Raw genomic sequence first — 19,876 nt, 5'->3', positions numbered from 1 at the left:
GTTTGCAGTACAGTACTACTAACCAATGCGCCACCCTTCCCCCACACCCTACCACCACCACCACCACTACCATCCCTCTCCAGGCCGGACATCTTGAAGCACGAGATCAAGGTGTTCTTCGTAAAGTACAACGACCCAATCTACGTGAAGCTGGAGAAGTTGGACATCATGATCCGCCTCGCGTCCCAGGCCAACATCGCGCAGGTAATGGGCACTGCCTCTGGCCCCGCTTGTGCCAGCCAAGTGCCTGCCCTGTCCTCTCTCTCACAGGCCCGGCTCACGGCAATAGTTGTGTTTTTATTATTGTCAACAGCGTTTTATTTATTGATGATATATTGTGACGAGCACTGTGGTGACTCATCATCTTTTTGGATGATTTTCTTCAAAGTGTTGTTTTTATCAAATGATTATAATTTTCTATTCTTGCTGTAGTCGGCTGAGTGGTGCAGTGGTAAAAATATTTGATGTATAATCTTAGTGCTGTGAGTTCAAATCTCATTTCTTCCAACATTGGTAAAATTGTTATACTGGGAATTCAACCGTGGTTATTTTATAGGTTAATCGGCCCCTGCGATGGAAATTTGGAGTCTCCTTCTTTGACATATCACAATTGAGTGCCAATTCAATCATCTTCTGATTTAGAATTTCAAATTACATTTCATTGTTTCTTACTCTCTTTTCTCTACGGTATTTTAAATAGCGCTGACAAGATCCAAACGGTGACCTATTGACTTGCCATTTAAAGTCAGCGCCGTAATAAAGCTTGCGGTTATTGCCTAGCAGTTTTACCCGTCTTGTGTCCCACCGTTCATCTGTTGGTCCGTCCGTTCACCCCATCTGTCCGTCTGTGCTCGTCCGTGCGGCGGTTGCGACGTGTTGCAGGTGCTCGCCGAGCTGAAGGAGTACGCCACGGAGGTGGACGTGGACTTTGTTCGCAAGGCCGTGCGTGCCATCGGCAGGTGCGCCATCAAAGTGGAGGTGAGAAACAGACCTGGCGATGGTGCCGTGGCATCAAACGGACCCCGCAGCCTCTGCATGGACTCGATGAATCGTCACGGTTGCATTGTCGCGATTAGATTCGGATTCCTCATCTGTTTGTCTAATTTGTACGGTCTCTAGTTATTTGTTCACTGTCGTTTTGTCAGTTTTATGCAGTGTGAGACTCCATGTAACACCTTACCGTTTGTCTATAATAATGTTTTGCATAAATGGTAAATAATTACATATGCGCGCGTGTATCGATGCATTAATCCCTACCCTAAATATCCATTTTAACAGATGGATAGAGAGATGCATCGTTACATGCCTTGTCATTATGGTGGTGGTAATGTTTGCCTGTTTGTGTGGGAGTTTCGGTGGTGATTAATAGTGTTTGTATTAATGGGGATGTTGATTGCGGTGATGGTTTCCACAATGGACCATCCGCTTTGTAGCGAAGCAACAGTCAATGGTGGTGGTATGTTGGTGATGATCATGGTGACGGTAAATGTGCGGTGGTGATGGTGGACAACGGTGAAGGCCATGACAGCGGTGATTATGATGAATGTTTTGTTTTGGTTGTTTGCTAACCACTAGGCGATGAGCCCTGGTGATGTTGCGTGTTGCTGTTTGATGTTGTTTGTTGTCGTCGCCATCGTGCAGCCGTCGGCCGAGCGATGCGTGAGCACGTTACTCGACCTCATCCAGACCAAGGTCAACTACGTCGTGCAGGAGGCCGTGGTGGTCATCAAGGACATCTTCCGCAAGTACCCCAATAAGTGAGTGGGAGCGTCCAACTTTTGCCCATTGGTCATCCTTAGCCAAGCTCTATCCACTGCTGATTGAAGGCTTCCCCAAGGCCGTGTGACGTTCAAGTCAATTAACTTCTTGCTTAACCTTTGTAAATTGTGATATGTAATTTTACTCGGTGAAAGTCGAAGCAGTCACCCGAGCTGCATTTTATTAAATTCCTTCCATGTTTGAGTGCCATCATTCGTAGGGTCAGTCAAACAATGAAACGTCTTCATCCCAAGGCATTAAAAGGCTCGCACAATTTTAATCTAATTTAGCCATTCATCTAATTCTCTGGCCACAGTTTATATTCCAATGTATAAATCAAAATTATTCAAGCAGTTAACTTTTCGTAGAGCCAGCCGCGAGCCCATGGAGACAAAATTCCCTTTCAAATAACACGTGCGGTCTTCTCGTCTCTAGTTCCCATCCATCTTCTTGTAGAGACGATGGAGCCGAATGAGATCTCTCCACCCCCCCTCCCTGTCTCACGCCAGCTTCACCACTCCTTCACCTGTGTCGCCATTTTCGTTCAGTGTCATTACTTCACCGCCGTCAGTCCAGCGCATCCTTGCTCTTCATTTGTTTCGCGTTCCGTGCGCGTGAAGCGTCACGGTTGGTATTTTTTTCCGGATCCACTCTCGACACTCGTCCGAACCACCGGAGTCATCGCTCTCGGATCTTCGCTCTCGGAGTCACCTCCGGTTCCAGTCGTTCTCTTTATTTCTGGAGTACAAATGCGAAAACAAACTTTGTGCGGAACAAAAAAGAATGTGCAGATGAGGTTTTGTTACAGCTCAGTTTACACAACCATTAACCTATACTTGTGAATCCAGACTCTAGCATACTTATCTTGATTACTTTGTGTGGATAGAGCCTTGTATTTTATCTCTTTACCTTTGCCTTATCTTGGTCATATAACTCCTGGCCCTTGACCTTGTCTGCCACTTCTTAAAGATGCAGACGTGATTACGCCATTGTTGCGATAACCTTAAAAGTACTATAGCTTCTAACTCACTGCAGTTAAGTCGTAGCCATTATCATGTGCCATGTCTACCTCGGCCTGACAATTACCGTGTCACCATCTCCAAGGCTTTGCTGTCACACGTAACACCTTCAGGAAGGCACAGCCCACTAAACAGCTTGATGCTGTTTTATTATACTCTCAAAACAACATCTTCTCCAGCAATGTGGAATTAGAAATACGTCGCTATTATGAAAATGCTCCTCTCTAGTACCCGATCAGCATGGTTAAGGTGCTTCCAGTGATAGATAAATATTGTTTCGAATTACAAGCCCTCATGTATGAATTCAAGTCGTGGACTGTGCCACCCTGTTGCATGACCTTGTAAAAAGTTTGGGTGAGGGGGCTCATACAAAACTAGAGGTTTGCACAAAAACCAACGACTTGACCTTAACAATTTAGAAGGTAACAATTTAGAAGGGGGAGGTGGGTTGAGCGTTCAACAGTGGGAAGCCTCCCTTTCAGCCCCACCTACCCACTTCCACCACTCCTGGAGTTGGGCTACACTTTTCCAACGGCCGCTTTAAATCCTTACTCCAAAGTTTGACCGTCTAACAAACCTGCGGTCGCGATCGTCACCCCGACGGTAAACGCCGCGGTTGGTGACCTGACTCTGCTTGGGCGCCCGTCGCAGGTACGAGAGCATCATCGCCACGCTGTGCGAGAACCTGGACTCGCTGGATGAGCCGGAGGCGCGCGCCGCCATGATCTGGATCGTGGGCGAGTACGCGGAGCGCATCGACAACGCCGACGAGCTCCTGGAGTCCTTCCTCGAGGGTTTCCACGACGAGAGCACGCAGGCACGCACGCCACCACCGCCACCGTGGATTTTTTTTATTGTCGATAATGATGTTTACGATTTGAGGTTACGCGGCACCGCGGTTGGCAAGATGTTAACTCCCTCGCCCTGGTATGCATGAGGTTGTGGGTTCGATCTCGATCCTGACGCCTGTTTGTTTATTTGGGGTTTGCGTGTCTTGCTCTTCTCATGGTTGTGTGGATTTTCTCCGGGTCCTCCGGTTTTTCCCTCCAATTAGAATCGACATGCATTGAGAGTATTTGGTTGCTATAAATTTCAACGTGGTAAGCCACTTCGTTGAGCTATCATTTGTGGTCGCAGCGTTTCGGAAAAAGAGCTGTATAGCTCACTGGGCCTTACCTGGTAAAATAAAAATAGTTTAGTTTTAGTTTTTTACATTGTAATTGACGCCACTGCGTTAAGCAGTGCTGTTTCTTGGATTTTTGCGTCAGCCCACTCATTGAGGTGGCAGTGACGGCTCTGAGTTGAGTGGTTTTGCTGCCACCACGGAGAGCTTGGGTTGGGATACAGGTTTGAGCCGCCTGTGATTAAACTGGTTTCTCAAGTGGAGAGGTTTGAGTGTCCTTGCATTGTGACCGATGGCTTAAATAGAGCCATAGACTCGCATATAGATGTAGACTCACAGAAAGCCATAGACTTACGTAGATTGAGTTGGGATTAAATTAGGTTCTGAAGTGTAGCGAGTTGATCGTCTCGGCCTTGGTCACCAATAACTGCGCGAAAAAAAATATTCCATTTAGAAAGGTACAAACGGTGGTGTCGTCATCGATTGTAGCAGGTGGTGCAGCTGCACCAGGCCCCATCAGCCCGAATGGCCCAGGCACCTGGGACCCATGCCATCCACACTGCACCACTGATAACAAGTGTAGGCGAATGCGCGTACAAGATGGTGATAAGTGTAGATAACGGTGGACTGATCCATTGCTTTGTGCAAATCAACAGGTGCAGTTGTCGTTGCTGACGGCCATTGTGAAGCTGTTCCTCAAGAAGCCGACGGAGACGCAGGAGCTGGTGCAGCAGGTGCTGAGCCTGGCCACTCAGGTGAGTGGCTGTGGGGCTTGGGCCACGCAGTGGTGGTTGTGTGATGCTCAGTAGCCCACTCAAGCCCCCTCTAACCCCCCTCGAACCCCCATAACCTATAACCCAAACCTGCCTGCTACCCTCCGGCCAGGACTCGGACAACCCAGACCTGCGCGACCGAGGCTACATCTACTGGCGCCTGCTGTCCACGGATCCCGTGGCCGCCAAGGAGGTGGTGCTGGCGGAGAAGCCGCTCATCTCGGAGGAGACGGACCTGCTGGAGCCCACGCTGCTCGAGGAGCTCATTTGCCACATCTCGTCGCTCGCTTCCGTATACCACAAGCCGCCCAGCGCCTTCGTGGAGGGCAGCCGCGGCACGCAGGCCCGCCGCCTGCTGCCCGCGCGCTCCGCATCGTGAGTGCCAGGGGTTTCTTGTTGCGTTAAAGGTTCTTAGGTTTTTTTATCGTGTTGCCGATGTGCGGGCACGACGGTATGAAGAGGTGCATTGATGCCGTTGAAGTGATTTGGCCGCAGCTTCCTGTCCGCTAGCCTTCGATACTTTACTTGGCCCTCAGTGCACCTCGCCTGGCATAACAAGTACTGTGGGGACGTCACCACGACTTATTAGCGAATTATGTCTTTTGTTGTTGCCATTGTTGCATGTGTGTGTGCGTGCGTATTTTTGGCAGTGTACGTATGTGCACCATCAGTATAGGCACCACCAGTATAGGCACTGCCAGTATATGCACCGCCATTATGTGCACGCGTATGTCTTTGTGGTGGTGGCGAAGGGGCCGAAGTGCAGTGATTAGCGGGCTGCACTACGGACCCAGCGAGCCGAGTTTGATTTCCGCTCACAGCCAACACAAGTGAAGATTATCTGAACTGGCCATGGCCTCCCCTAGGTTTACTCAACCTCAAAATGAGTACCTGGTACGGTGTGTAAACATCGCCACAAGGGAGACAAAGGCGGCCGGGCGTGGTGCTTGCCACTGACCCCGTCGTGTGCCGTACACGCCCTCACGGGTGCTACTCGCTAATAACACTCGCCCAAAAAGTCTGAGCTTTTACTTGAAGCTTTGTGTTTTGTGGTGAAGGAGCGAGAGCGTGGAGAGCCCCGAGCTGTCGGCGCAGGCGGCGCACGGCCTGGCGCAGTCGTCGCAGCAGCCCCAGCAGCAGCAGGTGATCCCGTCCCAGAGCGACCTCCTGGGCGACCTCCTCAACCTCGACCTGGGCCCTCCGGTCACCGTGCCGTCCGGCCCGCCTGCCATGCAGATGGGCGCCTACGACCTGCTCGGGGGAGGGCTCGACAGCCTGGTGAGGAAGGGTGGCCAGGGGCGACTGCTGTAGAACAACAAGATAGTAGCAGTAACTTAACGAGTTATTAAAACTCGTGCATATGAGTGGATTATGTAATGCATTCCAACAGTGCGGTGTCCTCGGAAGTATTTAACTTGCAGTTCTTGAGCCAATGGAGGATCTGTCAGGGTAAAATACTTTTCATATTTGTAAATAGTCCTTTTAGCTCTGGTTTGTTTTCTGCAAGTTTTGGGAAGCCCTCTGATCGATTTAACCGGCTTTTCAAGAGGAAAATTGCTTAATAGCAACACCATGTTCACCCTTAGTTGGAAAGCCTGAAAATACCATGCGTTATAGCTTTGTTTTGCAAGGTGACCGGGAGAGGGCAATAGAATAATGAATTATTGAAAATATTGCGCAGTTTTGCGTTATCCCTTCATATTCTCCAGATGCTTCACTTTCTTCCCACATGCCAGACACACTTGAATGGAATGCGACAAACATCTCTCTGTAGCAAGACCCTCCTGCAAAACAGACCTAAGACTCCATGAGGCTTTCCTGGCTGAATTTAAGGACTACTAATACAATTGAGTGTCTAGTTGTCCCGACCTTGCAATGTCTTTTTTTTCGCATGGTGATGCGTCAAGTTTAAAAAAAAAATGTTATTTAACAAAGTGAGAATGCAAGGGACCAGGATGAGTCTCATTTGACCTGGATCACCAAATTAACAAATGCTAACAAGCAAAATTAATTACAGAAATGGCCCAACTAGAAATAAGATCAAAAACAACATTCCCATCAGAAATCGAAAATATTGAGCAAACATAAATTGATTTTGAGTGATAAATTCCCTGTCGCTTGAGTTTGCTCGAGCAACAATGTTTTTATACCATATCATAGTTTAATTACAAATTAGGTTAAAGTAATATTTAACAGATGTATGGTGACGATTGGACTAAAATATAAACGGGCAAGGATGTTACATGCAATCGCAAGTGAAGTTATAAAGAAAAGACAGTTCAGCATCAAATATATGGAGCAGTGTTAGTGAGAAGGCAGTTTCCATTGGATTTTTATTTCATTAGATGAACGGCCGACGACGTTAAATGCAGTAGCGGTTTTTGTGCTTTTCCCTGCCAGTTATTGACAGAAACTTGCTTTCACGCCAACGTGAATTTCTGTAAAGAACAAGTTGCCGATAAGAAGTCGGCGCGATGAAATAAACTATTAGAACAAAAAAAAATCTATGCGTTTTAATGAAGCTTCAAGAACTCTTGGAAAAGATAATTTGCAAGCTCATTGAGAGTACAAAAGGGAGTCTGGTATTGAATGGGGAAAGTGGGAAGGGAGGTGATGCAAAGTGCGTGGTGTACTCAATCCTTTGTGACATGTGGTCACTAATACTGTATTCGGATGAAACGGATATAATCGGCTATGTTTTGGGTAATGACCCTAATTCATGGCATTTAAAATGCCCATTCATTTACGTGTTATGAAGAAGGGCCATTGCTTGACTCATCCCCTATTACCTACGATGTCATCGTCCCTTCACCCTCGGCTATGGCTTGACTCGGTGACCCTATCGGGTTGAAGGATGATGTGATGACGTCGTTGCAATTTAACGCCGACTCCTCAAGCAACCTGGGCAAGCATGCGCGCATGTTTGGCTAACACCAGTTACATTTTGTTTATGTTTTTAGCTATTGGAGGAAACGTGAAAACCAGGAGGAAACCCATGCAGAACAGGGGGAAAACATACAAACTCCATACAAAAAATGGGCCCGAGTCAGGAATCGAACCCAGGCCCATCTTGCTGATGAAGACCGAGATAAAATCTGTAGCATTTTTTGCAATGTGTTGCAGGTTTATTTTTGTATTTATTTTTGTATTCGTTGTCGAGAGTTTAACTTAATCAATGACAATTTTCCGCGGCGCGAGCGAGCGCATGTGTCTATGTTGGGGTGAGCGTATAGTCCTGGCGGTCGATTTTTGTGTCAAACAGTGCAGAAGTCGGGTGCCATGCCTTTGAGAATCTCACTTTTATTCATGAAAGAAATAAAATCCACATGAAAGGTCGCATTATTCTGGGAAAGACGCAGAAAAAGGTGGAGGCATGAATTATTTTGAAGGACATGAAAAGCAGCTCGGCCTGTCGTTTGTAGTCGAGCTTGACTACGTTTGCCTTTACTTTGTTTTTTGTTCTTGTCTGTTTGAAAGCATTATTTCTTTGAATTCTGGACTCTGTCTTTCTCCCCTTTTTCTCTGTGTGATCTTTGCTCTCTCCCTCTGGTGCGTGCGTGGCTGCCCTCTCTGTGTGTGCACGCCTGTGCCTGCGTGCGAGCGTACATATGCGTGTGTTCACGTGCGTGTGTTTGTCTACGTAAATGCACGTGTGTTCATTCGTGTGTTTGCATACGTGTGTGTACGGAAACTTGTGTGCGTGTGTGTGCGCGTGTATTTGTCTGTTGCGTACTTTCGTGTGTGTGATTGTGCGTGCGTGTGTGCGCGTGCGTGTGTGCGCACGTGCCTGCTTGCGTGTGTGTGCGCCTGCGTGACGTGTACATATGGCTCCGTGTACGTCCATGCGCGTGTGTTCATGTGCGTGCGCATTTGCGCCTTCCTGCTCTGGAGATGGGCGAGGAGAGCGAAGGGGTAGGCTATCTCTGTCCTTGCGCTTCCACCCCACACTGCCCTTCACCATTGCCGCGTTTGATATGGCTGGCTCTGGTTGGCTCCGTGTGTTCCCATCCGGCCTGCTTGAGTTCCACTCGCCGCCACAGCAGGTCACAAGGGACCCGTCCTCATTCACGGCAAATGACAAAAAACACATGGCGTGCCCGTGCTAGGAACTGTGAGATAAGAGTTGTTGCCGCATCGCAATGAAACGGCGTGCCAAGACGTCTGACTTGGCATGACCGTTGTCCATTGCTCTGCATCAAATACCTGCTGTCGTTACCATCGTTATGGTTATCATCATGAGGCTACGTAAACAATGCGGGTGTTAATGCGCGAACCTCAACATGCCTTGTCTCAAGACGTTGGCGTGTGCCTATGTGTTTTGAACCGGTGTACATTTGCATAGAGAGCCTGTTTTGTAATCCACTGCTGGATCAGGGCCTCCCCACACTGTTGTGCATGTGGGTTATTTGACCATACATCGTCACCTTGGTCATTGTCGGTTGGTGAAGGGCTGAGACCTTAGAAGTGGGAGCATACAAAGTACAGTACAATAACGGATTTTGCTGCATTACCCTCTGCTACCCACGATGTAGTTCTGCATAACCATTAATAAGCGGGAAATATAAGATTTACAAAACATTACATGGTCTTTAATGATCTAGTTGTGTAAACGAAAATTGGTGAATTCTCATTAAGTGAAGCGTCCCAATTACTAGAGACACCTGGAGCGCATAAACAGCAGATGACAAAGGTGAAGATGCAAGGCGGATGTCGTCATTCCAATATTGTACTTTTAATCCTGCTTGTAGCCCTAATTCTCACCCCCTAACGCATCATCGCTCCTAACCATCACCGCAAGCGCTTGCCAAGATCCTTCGAAACGCGTGCGCGGAACTGTGCCAAACCTGCTCCATTATTCATCGCTGCCGCGCCGATTTGTTTTGCTGTCGATGCCAAGAGATGGCAAAAATGAATGGGCCGGGCAGCGGTGTCGGCTGGCACGCCTGCGGCTCTTTCGTGGCGACGCAGCCGAAACCGTTGCCCGCCTCGTGCCTCGCCATCTCCTGCGTCGTCCCACGCGTGGCCGCACCTGCCGATCGTGACCCGATGGTTTGGACGTTTCAGTGACCTCTTGTCTCTGTTTCTTGCTGTTGCAGCTTGGCGGGGACATGGGAGGCACTCCTGCCGTAAGTATTGCTTCCTGTGCGTGACGGATGTCGCATTGAGGGATTGCAACAATTTACAGGGATGGCATTAACAATTTGATATCCAGTCGGCCAGTTTCAGGAGGATGCAGGAGCGATTTTCGGAGATGTATATACATCAAACTTCTTTTGCACAGTGCGTAGTAAACCGTGCTAATCGGAGGTGGGGGGGGGGGGAAGGACAACAAACCACTAAAAGCAATTGAAAAGAAATGAGTTTTTTATCTGGATTTAAAAGTGCATAGCTCCAGTGGCTTCCTAATACCGGAAGGAAGAGATGTTTGCGGAGAATGAGAAATGGTGGGATAGGTGCTCGCCATGAGATGTTTCATTGCTTGAAGGGGATCACCACAGTCGCACAGTAGAGTGTCCTCTCAATTCCCGCACGTTTTCTATTCTAAGTTATTATAACCTTTCGCAGTTCTATAGTGCCATTTGTTTCTACCCTCTATGTTTTGGAGGTTTGGTATTGTGTTCAGTAAGTGTTTAAAAAAAAAAAAGATATCTGCAGCATCCCATTGCTAATGAATCACCTGCAGATTACTCAATTGGGATTATGTAGAGCAGCATTGTCCCTTAGAGCAAAAGCTTTGGAACCTTGAGAGGCTTTCTTGGCTAAACAAGCACGATAAAAACAACAGTGATCCATGGGTGAATTTCATAGATGTCCCATGGAGGAATGAGCAACAGTGAACAGTTGTGCTCATCTCTAGAAGTTCCTTTTGAAACCAAAAAAATATCATTTACCAGGTAAAGCTCACGGAGCTATATTAACTCTTTATCAGAAACGACCTGGCCACAAATAATAGTTCGATGAAGTGGTTTATCAAGTAGAAATTTATAGCAGCCAAATACTCTGAACGCAGATTTATTCTAAATGTGAAGGGAAAAACCGGGGGACCTGAAGAAAAATCTACGAGATCACAGTGAGAGAGATATGCAAACTCCAAATATACAGGCGTCGGTGTCGGGATCGAACCTACGACCTCTTGTATACCAGGCGAGGCAGTTGAAACATCTCGCCGCCATGGCGCCCCATTGCGTCAAGCTGTTTAACCACCATCGCACTGCGGCGTGCCCTCGTCTCTGTTGGTGCAGAGGCTATCCACAGCTTCCTTGTGGGGCGCCGATGCGGTTCATGACTGTAATCCTCTGTCGCCGAGTGAGTGTGGAATAGCCAGGAGGCTTTGCCTTCGGGCCAACTTTGAGGCTCTTATTTCCCACCGTTCATTTGCTTTTGTACCCTCGCCTTCGCGCCTAATTACATTTTCGAGCCCCCACCAATCCAGACAGCTGCGCCTTCAGCATTCGCGGCCACGAACTGCGGGAAGGGTTGGTGTGTGATTGACGGCTTTTAAAGCCTCTAACGGAACATTAATCTGTCGTGGCGTTTGAGTAATGCGGCATCAACACGGAGTACACGTTTCCAGTCCCGGCTTGCTCATGAGTTATGAGCGGGTTTTGTTATGCTTCAGTGTATATTGTTTGTGTGTATGCATGTGTATGCGTATGTGTGTGTCTGTGCGTGTGTGTGTGGTGGGGAGTGGCAGTGTAGCGGTTAGCGCGCTGCGCTATGAACCTGGCGACCCGGGTTCGATTCCCGCTCATGGCCAACACCGGTCATGATTATCTGAACCGGTCCTGGGCCTCCCCTAGGTCGACTCAGCCTGAAATGAGTACCTGGTGCAGTGTGTAAACATCGTCACTGGGGAGACAAAGGCGGTCGGGCGTGGTGCTGGCCACCCACCCCCTCGTGTACCGTTCCGGCCTTCAGAGGTGCTCGCTAACAGCACTTGCCCCTACAGTCTGTTAAGGCTATACGGGGGATCTTTGTGTGCGTGTGTGGGGAGCGGTGGCGCAGCGATTGGTGGGCTGCGCTATGAATTCCCGCTCACGGCTACCAACACCAGTGACTATTATCTGAACTCGTCCTGGCCCTCCCCTTGGCGGACTCGACCTCAAATGAGTACCTGGTGGAGTGTATATAAACTTGCCACTAGGGAGACAAAGGCAGCCGGGAATGGTGCTGGCCACCCACACCCCCGTGTGCAGTGTCGGCCTTTACAGGTGCCCGTTAATAGCACTTATGTGTAGTGATACTGTGATTCACTCATTGTGCTACATGCCATGACCTTTGACCATGGCTCACATCACTGGCAAGCAATATACCTGACCTGGGCTCCCTAGGTCGACTGCTTTGAGTATCAAGTGCAGTGCATATGTATTAGCATGAAATGGGGAGGGAGGGGAGAGTGGGGAAGTTGGTGGTGCCGGTCACACCCCTCCGTGTATTGTGTTAGTAGTTGCTCGCTAACAGCACTTGCCCCAGCAGAATGTATGGCTGAATGTGGGATCTGTATCTTTTGTGTGCATCTGTGCGCTTTAGATGAGCGGAGGGATGGGGGGTCCTGCTGTGATGCCTGCATCTCTGGCCGCCCCGGTTGGAGGAGGGCTCGGAGACCTGTTTGATCTCGCGGGCGGAATCGGCATGCCGACCGGCACATATGTGCCCCCTAAAACCGTGAGTTCCTCTGTTGTGTTGGGAAGTGAAATTGAATCAGTGGGGGGAGATACAATCGGTGTCATTATCATCGTCATCATCAACAGTGGCGAAGCGTGGTTTGTGGGGTCCTCGTGCGATTCATTTAGATGGGGCTCAACTGTCCCATTTCCACCCCTTGTTGTAGCCTGACACATAGGCTGCTCTGGCCTGTGGGTCTCGGTGCAGTTACACTGCCTGTACACTCAATAACTATGCCGCTGATCATCAACAAAATATACTGGATCATCCGTATGGTCACCATTATTAATACTCATTAGCAATATAAAATGTAACGGTAATCATACATTATGATGGTCATAAATGCAAATCCATCTTAAATATAAATTGCCCGTAACTATCATCTTAAATTTAAACGTTATAATAAGTGTTACCATCTCTATAAAGTATCAATGTTTATTATTATAATTAATGTCAAATATCATCATTGTTTTGTCTCTTATGATTTTCATCATAAATATGAATCCTCAGTATATAACGTAAATTACCATCATTGTAACCTTCAATATAAAATTTTCTATCGGTATTATCCTAAACTTTATAAATCAGTGTCGCGATCTTCATCGATACTATCAGCTGTGAAACAAGTTAAGTACCACTGGAATTTTGCTGTCTGTAATATATTTTGCTAGGTCACTCTCGGAGGCTTTGTATACCTGTGCATTGATGTACAGGAACCGGACCTGTGTAGTAATTTAGCCAGTGCAAGAGACTGCTTCGATTTGGGTCGAGACGCCGCTGCGGATGGAGTTACAGGCTAAACAAAAACAAATCCCTGCAGATCTCTATCTCGCCCATGAGGTTCATTAAAGCCAACCGTTACAAAGCGTATTTTAACAGGACCAAAGTTTTGATTCGTACACATGTGACCCCTCCTTTACTTTGAAAGACAAGTTGGCTGATGTCGCCGCGGAACCACAGCTGCGCGCAGGGTTTTTAGGCAATACAGTCAACTCTCGATTATCCAGAGAAATTGGAGTGAAGGATGGCCTGTATGTGCCAAACACGGATTGTGCAAAATGCATGTAAATTAGGCTATTTAAAAAATAAACACAGTTGTGTTCACTCGCGTTAAATGGGAGTGACCATGTAGAATGTGTATTGCGTCTTGCGGTTACTTGGACTTTTGAGTCCACTGGCGCTCGTCATTACCATCACTATTATCTTAAAAAGTATCAGTATTTGCATTGTCGTTAAGTTAGGAGCTGCTAATAATTAAACTAGCACGCACTGTCAATACGCAATCCGGATAAACCACGACATGGATAATCGAGAGTTAACTATTTCATGTTATTATTACCACTACTTCTTGACTCCTTGGTGTATTTTTACACTGCATTTCTGCAGGACCGTTATGGATCCTTCGAGAAAAGTCTCGTGAATGTAAGACCATGGGAAAACGGCGCTGCGATTTTTGGCACATGGTTCTCGGCTTGGAAAAAATGATTCTTCATCATATATTTTGGGGGCGGATAAACTGTTGTTTGGGGGGTGTCCACACCCTCTTGATTATGTAAATGTAAAGCAAGTGCAAAAGTTAAGAGACAAGGTGAGCTTTTGACATAAAAGGTGAAGTGCGATTCAAAGTGTCTTCCTGTTCAAACGAGCATTGGGGACAGCGCTCATTTCCTTTTGCGGGTTCTACTTTATTCCGGGGGTTGTTGTTATTTTTAAGCGAATCCAACACTACCGCGATTAATTTTTTTGCAACGCTACTAATAGCAAAAACAAGCCGGCCCTGCTTTTTCCAGTCTTTTTAAGTGAAGGGGCCTCTGTCCCCCATTTGACAGTTTGTCCTGCAATATATAAACGATAGTTAATTGATTATATTTACATTAAAACGTGCCCAACCACTGTGTAGCATTGGTGGTAGGATGTGGAACTTTTGGGAAAGACAGGGCTGGCTTATCTCGCTGCTCCCACTCTCACTGTTCATGGTCGAAGTTTTACGCTGTTGATAAAGTAGTATAAATTGATACTCAAATACGTTTATGTTGTGTGCTAGATTTTTAAAAAGTAATCCTTTTGTTCATCGCTGTTGTCACTACTGGCCTTGACATCACGTGTAAGGAAACACGATATTACATTTGTGGTGACTCATATTTTTCTGCGTGTGTGCGCGCGCGCGTTTGTTTTGTTTTTGGCGTGGTTGGTTTTCTTGTTCCCGTCGTCGGACCTTTGCAGATGTGGCTGCCAGCCGTGAAGGCCAAGGGCCTGGAGATCCAGGGCACCTTCTCACGCCGCCAGAGCCAGATCTACATGGAGCTGTCCTTCACCAACAAGGCCCTGCAGGCCATGACCGACTTTGCCATCCAGCTCAACAAGAACAGGTGCGTGGCACTGCGGCGTCGGCACTTGCTGAACACGGAAGGAAAATTGCGCGCAAGCTTGACGCTTTCCTCGCGTGCGACGGCCCTCGGAAGTGTTTGGTTAAAAATGAGATGTGTGCGCATGTGGTTGATAGTATGTTTGGTTCATGCAGGCTTAATGCCTTGTTATAGGTGTATTTGGTGTTTTAACATCTTAACACTTGGATTTATTGCCAGAAAGGGTGAAAGCCTTTTTTATCATCTTGATACTGGCAAAAAGTGTCCCATGAACGAGCGATAACTGTCGTGTGGTGTGTTACGTGTGGACTGGGCTAGGTGCCGGCGCACGCGGTGTTTTTATTGCCGAACGTTTTGATTTTAGCGAGCACATTTATGCTTTCAATCTGAGTTGGAAAGCGTTAAGAATGTAACCGTCAGTTTCTTGAGATGCGTATGTCTTATTCAGGGCTATCCCTAATGATGAAGCAAGTTCCAATGAGCTCTATTCAAAGTAGACGTGATATAATAACGCTACCTCTAAGAAGCTATCTGAAGGGACAAGCGTTGATCACAAACATGCGCTTTAATGTCACAACTTGTTAGCCCTGCGTGTATCTCGCAGTGATTTTTCTGACGGTGCTTGTTCTCCACCCCCTTTCCCTGCATCAACTCCCGCTCCGTCCCCTCTGGTCCACTTCTCACCCTCGCCCGCCACACCATCGCTCGTCTTCGCCACGCCTGCTCGCAACCGTTTCTCCCCGACCGACCTCCCCGCCGCTCCACCCCTCCTGCGCTGTGCCCAGCTTTGGCGTGGTGCCAGCCTCTCCCCTGCAGGTCCACGCGCCCCTCATGCCCAACCAATCCATCGACGTGTCGCTCCCCCTCAACACGCTGGGCCCCGTCATGAAGATGGATCCCCTGAACAACCTGCAGGTAACGCCGTGCTGGAGCGGGTGCTCTGTCAAGGGGGTCTGCTGCCCCGCCATCTGCCGCCGCCCACCTGTGTGGACGTGTTCCAAAACTAGACGCGGAACGATTAGGTGGCTGATGTGTCGACTTGCCGTTTAACGATTGGGATATTAACGTCTCACAACTTGGCATGAAAAGATTGGACGCTTGGTGAATCAAAACTAGGCCTATAATGATTAAGAATGTCACGTCTCAATAATATCTTTGGAGCGATTAGGAATTTAATGTTCCAACACGAGGTATGTAATGATGAGAAATTTAATCTCTCAAAACTGGGCATGTCATGTCTCAATTGAACTTATAACGGTCAGGTATATAATTTCTCAATCGAACGTGTAATAATTAATTAGGTGTGCGCGTTACGCCAATTTTGTCAACTCCGATAAAATATTGCCATGGTATTTCCTGAATTGCTTAAGAATCGAGTATTTGCGATGAATGCAAATGATATGCAAATTGTATGGCAATGTTTCATATCGGCTGATGGGAGTGTTCAAAACTGTTCGAACGACATAGAACAAAAAATAAATACAACAAAATCACAAGACAGTAAAAAATATGCATAAAAGAAAGTTCGATTATTCAATTGAATCGGGAGGCGCCTAAACAAAAAAATCCAGATCATGCCATCGCCATGTGTGTCCTCATTTGCGATGGCGGACACCGCATCGTGGGAGGAAGGGAGCAATGCTTAGTCAGGAAAATTAGCGTACAGTGATTTACATCGGTTTGTTTCTCGACAGCCTGTCATGCATCTCAGCTTGAAGGGCATCGAGAAGCAAGCAGGCTGTGTTCCATTGGATAAAATTGCATAATTGTCTTCCTGTCACGTTTATTTCTTTGCTTTCCTCTTGTGACTGTTCCGTTGACGGACAGAGTAATGACAGAAAAGTGAGCTCGACAGACCGGCACAACATCTTCCTTCATTATTTTTAAGCGTCCTGTTATATATATGTGTGTGTGTGTGTGTGCCACTGGGGAACGGTTAATTGCGGTACGGTGGCAGCTCATCCGTTTAATTAGAGATTTAAATGTCATCGCCGCCGACAAACGTTGACCTTGGTGACCCCGGCACGTGAACCCCCGTCTTCTGCTCCTGACGATAACGTTGCGAATCGGTACGGGAAGGGACACGATGCGCTCGCTCAGGGGCACGGCACTGCTGAGCGCGTACTCGTTGGATATACGGGCAAAAAAAAAAACATTATTCGCTGTATCAAAGGAGTAAATACATTTATGTGCTGCTGTTTCATCACCGGTGCATTCAGCCTTTCGTAGCCTATTTGCTCACTAAATGTATTCCGACGTGCTCTGGGCATCATGTCTTGAGATGAAGAATCCGTTGAGAAATTGGCGTGACCCGCCGCCACGTTAGAGAATGGAGCACGGAAGTGCTCCTGAGATTCCTTCCAAGTGGCCTCGCCCTCTCGCCCTGTTGCAGACTCACTTTTTCTGTCTCGTGCCAGTGGCCTTGTTTGCCTGTTCCCTAGCACCCGCTGTATGCGAGCATGTGTGAGCGCGCGGTTGCCATCTGTGGCCGCCGTGCCGCCGCAAGCCTAATGCGGCACGCGGTCGCAAATCCTGAGCGGTGTCTCTAAATCGGACGGACGTTTGCAGCTGCATTATTAGGGTGTCTGTAGACCCGAGCGGAGGGAGGAGGGAGAGACAGGTGTCACGACCTCATCGCTGCTTCGTGCTTCTTCAAGGAATCATTCCCAATAGAGCGCTTTATTTCTGTCTGTTCGCGCATGCGTAAAGGCAGGGCGATGCATGAATACTAGTCTAGGGATAAATCGCCACCTGTAGTGATTAGGGGGTGGGGGGGGTGGTTGCGATTTTGTTTGCGAGTGTGTTCTATTTTATTTTTACCATTCCATTTGTAGTGCTCTTGTAGCACCTGCAGTGGCTTCTGGAGGTGATGTTTATTAATTACATTCAACACGAATCTGATATAAAGGGAAAAACCGGAGGACCTGGCGAAAAATCTACGTGACCACGGGGGGAACATGCAAGCTCCAAATATATAGGCGTCAGGGTCGGCATCTCACCCACGACCTGCATACCAGGAGAAGTAGTTAACATCTTGCTACCGAGATGTTAGCAGAGGGTCATCTCACCGCGTCCCAATACACCTTTTGTAATTAGGGTCTTGCATTGGGGTCGAGGGGGGGGAGGGAGTGGTTTTAAATCTTTCATCCTGGGGAGGTAACTGGAATATGCCAGAGAAAAAAATTAACTCGGAGCAGAGAATAACACTCCAAAATCTGCAGTAGCTAGGTTTCGCATCCTACTTGCTGCACGGTCGTGCGGCAAGCAGCAGGGCACGGGGCTCCCGCTGCTTTTGACGGATGGTGTGCGCCGCCGGCACAAACATTCACGGCTTTCTGCTGCTCGCTCCGGGCCTCTCGCTGTCTCCCGCATCCTTTTTGCCTCTGTCCCGCTTGCCGTCTTTCTCTCGCTCACTCTCTTCCTGTGTTCTCTGTTTTACAGTCTCGTTTTCTCTTACTTATTTTCTCACTCTTGCTGGCTCACTAATTCTTGCTCTGGCTCTTTTTCTGGCTGTCTTTCACTTCCTTTTGCTATCTCTGTTTCCTGCTGGCTGTTCTATGCATGCTCTTGCCATGTAGCTTGCCCTTGCCAGCCCAAGCTCTATTATTCATCCATCTCTTCCTCATTGGTTCTGGCTCTTCTTCTGTTACAGGCATATTCTTCTGCTTGCTTTCCCTCACCCTTTCATTCTCTTTTTGAAGCTCCTGTGCATTGTTTTCGCTCCTTGCACTCTCTCTCGCTGGCTTGCTCCCACTCGCTCTACGTTACTCAATTTCTCTCTCTCTTGCTCTCTCTCTCTCCATCGCTCTCTCGCTCTGCCCCTGCTTGCTCTGCATGCATTTCTTTCTTGCTCCATGTGCATCTCTCTCACGCACACCCTCGCTCGCTCACGCCTCCTCACTCACTCCCATGCCGTCTCTCTGCATCTCACTCCGCTCGCTCCTCACTCGCTATCACGCTCGTGGTTCACCAGCTCCCCTGCCTGTCAAGTGAGAGTGGAGTCCCCATTGTACGCGAAACGAGACGTGACGCCCTTCGAGTCGTCGCCGCCCACGGGATGAGAACGCTCAAAGGCAGACCTTTCTGAGTTGCCTTCGCCCGTCGTTGAATGACCAGGGAGAAATTTGGCGAGGATTGGCTTCATTATCATCTACTCCTCAATTGTTCTTGTTCTCCTTTTATTTTTTCAGATTTTTTTTAAAGACATTATTCTTGGTGGGTTGGCGCGTGCCGCCACGAGAGAGATGTTGCGTCGCCGATTTTTAACAAGCGCCTGCCTCATTTCGGTGCATTTGCCCAGGATTCGGAGAAGCCTACCAATGCGCTAAATATTAATGTAATGTCAATTACTAAAATTTATATTTCATTCTTGCAATTCACATTTTATACAATTTTCCATTTTTTTTTCTGAAATGGCTTTTTCAGCATTGCTTTACATGTCGGAATGTCTCTTTTGCTGTACTGTAACTTATTTAAACCTCGCTCTCCCTTGAAAGCGATCTCGCTGGGCTGTGAAAATATACAGCCCTTGGTCAAATCACTGCTAGATGAAGTGCTCCCCATCCATGCCATGTCACGCGTCATGGGGATTGTTCACCACGCTGATCGGTGTGGCTCGGTGAAGGGGTGGGTCCAGGACTCCCTTCAGATTATCACTTGCCACTAATGTTTGCCAGGGGCAGTAATCGATCAGTCTGTTTATTCTAGGGGTAAGACCCGTTTTGAGCAAAGAGGCTATTTTTTCCATGGTGAAACGGCCAAAACGGTTGAGCATGTGTAACATGAGAAGGGAGGGTTTTACACGTTGCAGGGACATTTTTTTATAAACAATAAAAATAATCAACCGGAGCTTTGTACAATGAATCCAGCTCGGGACACGGGGTTAGTAGTGCAGGGAATTAAGTGGAGTGCTACCGTTTCACTCCACAATAGTCTCTTACCGAATCATAACGTCAAATGTCATCCTTCCCTATGTCTTAACATAATGTGACAAACAAACACATTCCAGTGAAATAGGAAACGCGTGCGTGTGCACACACACTGCTAATGGAAAGGTGAAACACCAAGCACCGGCTTGTGGTATGAATTGAAGATAAGCTTCCAAGTTGTCTGGTGGCAAGACTTCTCACGGCATTTCTTCTAAGATTGGCGCCGAAGATGAGCGTCGCTTCC

The 19,876-nt window shown here is 47.8% G+C and overlaps 1 protein-coding gene across 5 annotated transcripts in view; it reads left to right on the top strand.

The window, feature by feature from the left end:
• The window catches only part of LOC144730980 (AP-1 complex subunit beta-1-like), a 71,120-nt gene that overhangs the window by 11,482 nt on the left and 39,762 nt on the right, over positions 1 to 19,876 (top strand). For 4 of the 5 annotated variants that reach the window (XM_078611891.1, XM_078611892.1, XM_078611894.1 and 1 more), the window contains 12 exons: positions 84 to 204; positions 883 to 978; positions 1,642 to 1,757; positions 3,429 to 3,594; positions 4,557 to 4,655; positions 4,786 to 5,048; positions 5,732 to 5,951; positions 9,770 to 9,799; positions 12,204 to 12,338; positions 13,725 to 13,760; positions 14,562 to 14,707; positions 15,490 to 15,619. In XM_078611891.1, coding sequence (XP_078468017.1) covers positions 84 to 204; positions 883 to 978; positions 1,642 to 1,757; positions 3,429 to 3,594; positions 4,557 to 4,655; positions 4,786 to 5,048; positions 5,732 to 5,951; positions 9,770 to 9,799; positions 12,204 to 12,338; positions 13,725 to 13,760; positions 14,562 to 14,707; positions 15,490 to 15,619 — 1,558 coding nt within the window. The remainder of the gene's footprint in view (positions 1 to 83; positions 205 to 882; positions 979 to 1,641; positions 1,758 to 3,428; positions 3,595 to 4,556; positions 4,656 to 4,785; positions 5,049 to 5,731; positions 5,952 to 9,769; positions 9,800 to 12,203; positions 12,339 to 13,724; positions 13,761 to 14,561; positions 14,708 to 15,489; positions 15,620 to 19,876) is intronic. The other variant, XM_078611896.1, reaches the window with a different exon arrangement.

The sequence above is a fragment of the Lampetra planeri genome, chromosome 37 (genome assembly GCF_965212315.1).
Source record: "Lampetra planeri chromosome 37, kcLamPlan1.2.h2, whole genome shotgun sequence".
NCBI lineage: Eukaryota > Metazoa > Chordata > Hyperoartia > Petromyzontiformes > Petromyzontidae > Lampetra > Lampetra planeri.
The sequence above is the reverse complement of the archived record's forward strand: the minus strand, read 5'-3'. Positions and strand labels throughout refer to the sequence as shown.